The sequence below is a fragment of the Eublepharis macularius genome, chromosome 5, assembly GCF_028583425.1.
Source record: "Eublepharis macularius isolate TG4126 chromosome 5, MPM_Emac_v1.0, whole genome shotgun sequence".
Taxonomy (NCBI): Eukaryota; Metazoa; Chordata; class Lepidosauria; order Squamata; family Eublepharidae; genus Eublepharis; species Eublepharis macularius.
Window position 1 is genome coordinate 19,009 of NC_072794.1, and position 7,689 is coordinate 26,697.

Genomic DNA, 7,689 nt, shown 5'->3' on the forward strand with positions numbered 1-7,689 from the left:
CCGTTGATGGACACATCAGAGAAAGAGGAAGGACAGGAAGCAGTCAGTGTTATATGCATGAATCCTGCTTGGTGAAGAAGCTGCTCAGCAAGAAACATTTTGTCATTTGGAGGCTGGATCAGTGTTGGGAGCTTATGGTCTCCCTTTGACCACTAAAAGAGACTATGTTGAGGATAATGGGATTTGCATATACAAAGCCATCTGGGATGGAGGCTGTAGTGATGAGAATTAAAGCAAGAGTTAAAACACTAGTTGCAGCCAACCCCTCAAGTAATGGGATATAGAGCCAGGGGTAGAAGCAATATACCTGACACAAGCATCTGAAACATCTATCAGTAGGGTGCCAGACATTGCCTTGGAAAATGCTGGGGGATATCAGGGGCAATGGAGCTTAGGGAGGATGTGATATCACTTCTGAGTGATACTCTGGGATGCCTTCTGTATGGTCTTTACCACAGAAACTAGGGCAAAATCCTAGAGTGTCACTATGGAGGCCATTTTGTCTCCTGCTCCACTGTTCCTTGGAGATGGGAAATTGGGGCTGGGGCAGTTAAATGGGAGGCCTGTATATACAGGTCAAGTTCTTGTTTGAGATACAGATTGCTGACACTTATCCTTGCACAGGAGCAGTGGGAAAAGTATTCCTAGAGTACCTGGCAGTCCAAGGACAGGTTGAAAGTAAAGTGGACAGATCTTTGGGCTAATGCAAACATCATCCAAATCCCCTACCTCTTCCCACTAGAGTAATCATAGACAAAATCTGAATTGATGTATTGTCGAAGGCTTTCACGGCCAGAAAACGATGGTTGTTGTGGATTTTCCGGGCTGTACAGCCCGGAAAATCCACAACAAAAATCTGAATTGTTTGGAGGACTTTGACATTTGAATGAATAAGAGGGCAATGAAAATATTGATGAGAGCCAAATGCAAGCAATTATTTTATTTTAATGCAAAATATCAAAGCCTAAATTAAAAGTCGAGCTAACAAGACTTAATCAAGATTCAGTGGGTTAATGCAACTAAAAACTTCAGTTCAGGAGTTACATGGCACTCGGGCATAAATGCACAGCAAAAATAGTGTATCAGATGCACACGCAACATTAGGCTGAGCAGTGGCCTTACCACCACAGAAAAACATGCTCCTATTTAAGATGTAAGAAAGCCTCCAGCCAGACCAGTGGAAGTTGACTGAAGCTCTCACCCGAAGGCTGCTGCCTGCTTGCCCCAGGACAGTTGTTGCTTAGAGACGTTCAACCTGGATGCTGCCTTCCACTCTGCATTCTTCTCCAGCTGAGGATTCCATGCAGATTCTAGACCTTCTGCAACCAATGGGTTAATCCAAAAATAATTACCAAGATGACTTGGCTCTTTTATTACAAAAAAAAAAAAATTACAAGATCATTCTGGAAACACAAAGTGCATCATCTCTGATGCACAGAAGAGAAGGCATCAAAGGATATGTAAACACAGAAATGGAGTTTATCCAGATAAAAAGAAGTCCAACCCACTCTACAGCCCTCCCAACCAGTTGCAAATAATCCCATTGTTGACCTTGCGTAATTCTGGTATTCGTTGTGCTGTCGTGACTTGGCTGGCAGAGAATATAATGAAGAAGGTATGAACATGCTCCATCCAACAGGCCCGATGCTGGATCACTCCAGCATTAAAATGGGGACCAATCCCCTCCCATCAATGCCCCAAGAAAGCCACTCTTAAAACTGTCTCCTGCACCAGAAAAACAAGTGCAATAAAAGCAGAGTATGAAATCAAGAGCGGAATGATGCACTCAGAAGAGTCTCTAATTCCATAATTTTGCTTTCTCTTGCAGATGTACAGCTGTCCACCATCTTCGCCAGATTTTCATGGTACTTTTCCAAGCCAACCCTCAGGTTGAGATAGATCTCCTTAAGTGGAGGGAGGAAAAGACGTGTCATGTACTTATTCAAAGTAAGGAATACACCGAGCATCCCAACAGGTCTCAATATTCTTCAGCCCTTTCAGATGGATTCAATATTTACAAAACCAAAAATGCGCTTTCTGCTTATGAGAACAGTTAATAAATTCGTCTTTTCTGGGTCCTTCATGCTTCGTACTCTACTTTACAGCAGAACACACCCCAATTGAAGAGGGATCTGCGAGGGTGGGGTGCTCTAGGTCCTCCCCAATCAAGCCCTTGAACCAGAGCTGTGGCAGTATTATCCAGGGCCCTTGTCTGCTCAGGGGACTGTGGGAAGGAGGGGGTATATGGGGTTGGAGGGCTTTGTGGAAGGGGCTTCCCATCCACAATCAACCCTAGACAGCCTGGTCCATTCCTGCAACAGCTAGGCTGCTGGCCAAATCTAGTTACTGCTGGCACAAATGGTGCCACTGCACCAGGTCTGCTAAGCCTAGTCCTACTGCTCCTACAACACTTCCTAATCTCCGGATCATGCCCCCAATTCATGTTTGACACACAGGAAAGCCTTAACGCCATACTGTTTTTATCAGTCTCATTCATGCATCTGTTAAGGTGAGAAGCACATTCATGGCTGCTGGGGTTTGGGGTTGGTGGCCACCACCAAAAAAGAAAGCATTTAAGTGTTCCACAGGTTTCTCTTTGCAGCTCTGCCAGATCATATCTCCAAAGGGGTTTGAGGATGCACTTAGTGGAGAGCCAGACAACCCTGTCAGCAGTCTACTTTCCCAGCACTCCGCTGAGCAAACACCACATCATGGCCACCTTGGTCTTCCGTGCGTGCTTTTAAGTTTGGTCCTATCCAACCTCAGTGGGAGTTTCCTACAACACACCTGTTCTATGCACTCACTCACCTGTGCTTTTGCTTTCTCTCTTCCAACCTTGCCATTTAGTTGCTGAATCCCTGCTTTGAGTTGCTTGATTTCAGTGTGAATGGAGGTCAGCTTCTCACAAACAGCCCCTCTTTTCTCCTGAAACTTGTTGCAATACCTGAGGAAAGGAAAGCCATCCATCAGCACGCTCCTCACAAATATTTCCTGCTCTTGGCAAATGCCAGATTATATTTTCTGTGTTAAGTTTTCCTCTTGCAACAGGAACTGGAGTTGAGTTGCTCTGCAGGTTGGTAACTGAACAGCTGTCGCTTCACTCTCTCCTGCTAGCTCTTCTGAAAAACTAATGTTGCTCAAGAAAAAACCACAGCCAGATGTAGTTTTTAAACCAATTTTAAACAGCTCCAGGAATCATCAAACAAAACTAAGCTGCTTACTTCCAACCAATAGTCTTTGCACAGTTGCATGTCTGGGATGCTGCTCCTGTGCAGAAGCCCCTTCGAAAGCATTCTAAGTCTCTAACTGATGGTCCTATCTCCTTGAGGGACTTCTGCCCCTCTGTACATGCTCTGAAAGGAGAGGCAAGTGCTTTGCTACTCAGTTCCTTCAGACTGGGGCAACCAGCTCTTCCGAAAGGATAGAAGACGAGCCCACAGGAGAGAATTAGCCACACAGGTTAGGTAGTTGGAGGCATTCATGATGGCCTAACTGCAAGGATTGTTTTGTTTGTGCATGATAATGCTTAATCATCGTTTGGGGCAGACTGGATACGTGAAGGAAAGCCAGCAGGTAGAATAAGAGTTGGAAGGGACTTCCAGGGTCATCTAGTCCAACCCCCTGCACAATGCAGGAAATTCACAACTACCTCCCCACACACACACACACACACACACACACAGTGACCCCTGCTCCATGCCCATAAGATGACAGAACACCAGAAAGATCCCTAGCCGAACTGGCCTGGGGAAAATTGTTAGAATACCTGTACAGATTTTCAAGGTATCCAGGCTACAGGAGCTCTTAGTTGCTTCCAAGAGAACCCAGACGAGTAGATACAGCATAACTGACTGGACCGGTAATATTTAGAGGAGGTTGTTAAGTTTTCAGTCCTATGCCTAGAGACAAACATTTGATTTGCTATGTGTAGAAAAAGAAGGTAGACTTTGATCCATCAGCTGCAGAAGCTGCAGGCTATTCAACAAGCGACTAGACAATCACTTCCTTCGAGCTGGTTCATAAACCAGTGACAGCAGAGGAAAGGCTTTTATGCTACCTTCCTGACAAGATGGCCTGAGTTGTGTTCAGAGAACTTGCTCCTATAAGTAGGACTACATTTCAATGTAAACTGCTGTGCCTTAAATACACAACCGCGGAATCAGACACAGAGACAAGATCTGCCTAACTTAGTACAAGAAGAATGGAAAAGGGAGAAAAGAAAAGAAGCTGGAGGTGAGAAACGGAAGGAAAGGCTGAGGAGGTGACCCTTCCAACTTTTGGCTATCACTGCAATCACAAAAGAATGGAGTACTTGACCTTGCCTTCAGAGCGCGATGACCTGAGCACCACTTCCTTGGCTAGAACACATCCAGGACTGAATATTACAGAACCGCCCTATCTTTGACCTTAATTCAACTTAGTTTCTAAACGAAGGAAATTGGGATTATTTATCGAAAAGAAACAGGTTCACTCGTTCACTCTCATCCCTTCCTGCCATCCCTTCCCTCCGCCCCTCCCTTGCCCTTTTCTAAATTTAGGCTGGAAGCTTCCTGTCTTTTGCCCATGTTACTGTCAAGTGTCAGGCACACCAGTGGCATCGTAATAAATTGAGATATATTTTTAAACAAGCTGTCGCATCAACAGGATCAACTTCCTTGTCAACAGGGACCCTGCAGCTGCAGAAGCAGGGACAGCCAAGTCCCTTCCATTTGTCTACTTTTCGATGTTCATTTATATTTCTGGTCAGCCGCCTGAAGATTTTTCTGACCAAAAAATGCAAGCTGAAAATACCTCCCGTGTGGCCATTTCTTTTGTTGCCTCCTCATCATATACTTTAAGCACAATGGGTGGGGTTCCTTCCCATCTATTACTGGTCAGTCCCCTTCCTTTCCCAAGTACTCATTCAGTTCTTTCTCATATAGTCTACAGCACTGGTCTCCAACCTCGTTGGATCTGTGGGCACTTCTGGAATTTTGAGAACAGACAGTGGACACACCACAACACAATGAAGGCAACTGCACGGACTTCATTCTTGGTTTCGGATTTTGCACAGGCCAATATGGCTGTGCACCTTTTTCTGCTTCGTAATTTAGAAGCCAAGCTGCCCACTAACATTTCTCAAAGCAAAAACTGAAATCATCGTTCTTGAATGTGACTGGAATAAAAATGGCACAAAGGAAAACCTTTGAACCCAGCGGAGTTGGACACGCACTGTTTTAACAACATGACTTTTTAAAAATTCATACCCCAGCTTTGCTGTTGCCATCTGGCTGTTGAAATAACTGCTGTGGGAACAAGTTACCAAACCCGGCTTATACCTTCAGCAGTTTTATTTTGTAGGCCACTAAGAAAGAAGGCTGCTTTAAGAGCCACATAGGAAGAGAAGCTGGATCTGTGCTTAACTATAACTACATTTGAAAGATCAGACTGGGAGCCTGAGAAGAATTTCTTTATCAGTCCTATCATGATTAGATTCTCCCAGGGGTCATTTCGTAGAAAAAGAGCTGGAGGAATTCATTAGCATATGCCACATCACCAGAAATGTGTCATTTGCATAATTGATTTGCATATGCCACACCCCCTGACATCACCTATCCTGGCTGTTTTGGACCCAATCCTGGCCATTCAGTACCGAAATTGGGCCCAAAATGGCAAAAAGGGGCTAAAAAAGGGGCCCAAAATGGTCAGGATCAGGCTGCTGCTGAGCAGGAGAGTGATCTACCACCTGTCAGAGGCCCGATCCAGGCCATTTCAGCCCCAATCCAGGACTAAACGGGCCCAAAATAGCCAAGAGTCAGGTGGGCAGGGCCACCTGACATGTGACCTCTTTGGGGAACTGCCGTAACTGCGTTCCTGTGCGTTCCCCCTCGAAATGAGCCCTGGATTCTCCATTAATTGACCCTCATTCTTCTATTTATCAACTAGATTAAGAATTGCCACTACTGAAAGGCAATTTCTTGATCTCTTAACAAAGTCATAGGTCTGAATACAACTCTGATATCTACTGTCATTAAAATGTTCTTAATGAGAAATTGGGGAGGTTAGGTTAGGAGTTCGCTTTTTGTTTTGTGGTGCTAACAACCAGGGTTGCCCGCATATTTACTTATGTGCTACAACACTTTTGTCATTGCATCAATAAAATGATCAAGAAACTGTGATTAGGATTCAATTTTCTGGTAGCAATAATCAGAAAATATGGTAATTAAGATAGAAAACTTGAAGGTGCCTAGAGCCAAAGAAAATTTATCAAGGCCTGAATTAGTACTATGCTGAAAGTTTCTGGCGGGTAGCTGTATTAGTCTTTAACAGCAGAACAAAAGTAGGGTCTAATAGTACTTCAGAGACCAAAATTTTGCAGGGTATAAGCCTTCAGGAATTAAAGCTCACTTTGTCAGTACTACACTGAAAACACTGTTGTGAAACTGCAATGCAGACAGTAATGTACCATGCCATCTGCCTATAAACACATTTGCTTTCATACCCAAATAACTATTCCACCCATTTCTCAAAAGAGAACAGAAGACTGAGTATGCTTTCTTCTAGTTTTGAAGTTACATTAAATTTCTTTAAGAACTAAGTAGGACAAACACCAATGCCAGTTTCATTCGTACTCGGTTATTGCTTGCTTGCGCTGCTCCATATCCTCCCGTATCTTCTTTATTTTGATTTCAGTAGTGGTGAGCTTTTCCCGTTTTGTAGTAACCAGCCTCTTCAAGGACATCTCTTCTGTCTTGGAATTTCTGAATCCGCTTTTGCTGCTCTCAATCTGGTGCTCTAAGGTTCGGATCTGGAACATGAATGTTTTGGAAGACACATCAGAAGCAGTTACGGAAACAGTCCTCTCATCTGGACAACAAACTACTACAAGGTAAAGAGATGCAATATGTGGCCGGCCAATGTTAACAGAGTCAGAGCCCACTTTGCAAAACAAAGACAAATTCATAACTAACAAAGGTTCGCAAAGAGAAAAAGACTTGGCATGTTCAGGCACTCAGATTTGTTTCAGGATGCTGTCATTTTATTGTTTTCCTCAATTTCCTTAGGCACTATTTGATGGAAGGCCAGGTTAGAAATTTTAGCCCCCTATAATATTAATGGGGGGGGGTCTCCACAAAGATCAGGAACAGAAGACAATTTTGGAAATCATCTTATCACTCAAATCACCCCCTTCAGAATTCTAAGCTCTTGGGAGCTTGAACTGGCCAACCCTCCCTGCCTTTTATTTTGACATTCAACTACTGCCAACATCAGGGGTATGCATTTGGGTATTTCTGATCCAAAACAGGGCCCCCAAATCCCTGTATTGTTTCTGACCAAAAATACCTCAAACAAAGCAAGGCTCGGGCACCATTTTGGAAATATCCAAACGAACTGCCATAGTCAACATTCTGTCCCTTTTGGAGCATTTGCAGATCTTCACAGAGTCAGTTTATGTCTTTTTAATCTTTTCTAAATTAACCAGAGTTGTAGCTCTGTATATGTGGGGGGTGGTTTCCCCTGAATAGATAAAAGACCCTTGCCTTGTCTGTGAGTGGCTCTCTTGTGCCATTTTCATTGTCCACACAGGTGCCAGCCATTTTACTATTGGGTATAGTGATCTCTCCGTGCCAGGCAGCCTTAGATTAGCTGACTTTTGCATCTTGCTGGCTTCTGAGAATCCATTTCAATATATATTAACAAAATTTCATG

The 7,689-nt window shown here is 43.9% G+C and overlaps 1 protein-coding gene across 1 annotated transcript; it reads right to left on the minus strand.

Moving 5' to 3' along the window:
• Positions 1-925: 925 nt before the first annotated feature.
• LOC129330927 (kinetochore protein Nuf2-like) lies at positions 926-6,783 on the minus strand. The gene is made up of 3 exons (XM_054981201.1): positions 6,612-6,783; positions 2,809-2,944; positions 926-1,904 (listed from the first exon to the last, which is right to left on the minus strand). Exons 1-3 carry the CDS (start codon positions 6,719-6,721, stop codon positions 1,767-1,769), a joined length of 384 nt encoding a protein of 127 aa, XP_054837176.1. The 5' UTR covers positions 6,722-6,783; the 3' UTR covers positions 926-1,766.
• Positions 6,784-7,689: the final 906 nt, after the last annotated feature.

Bases quoted from the DNA above. Each gene is read 5' to 3' on its own strand.
- LOC129330927 (XM_054981201.1), bottom strand. From the start codon at position 6,721: ATGTCCTTGAAGAGGCTGGTTACTACAAAACGGGAAAAGCTCACCACT. The intron at 2,945-6,611 runs GTACGAATGAAA...TCCTTTCCTCAG, and splicing joins CGCAAGCAAGCAATAACCGA to GTATTGCAACAAGTTTCAGG. The intron at 1,905-2,808 runs GTGAGTGAGTGC...CCTCCACTTAAG, and splicing joins GAGAGAAAGCAAAAGCACAG to GAGATCTATCTCAACCTGAG.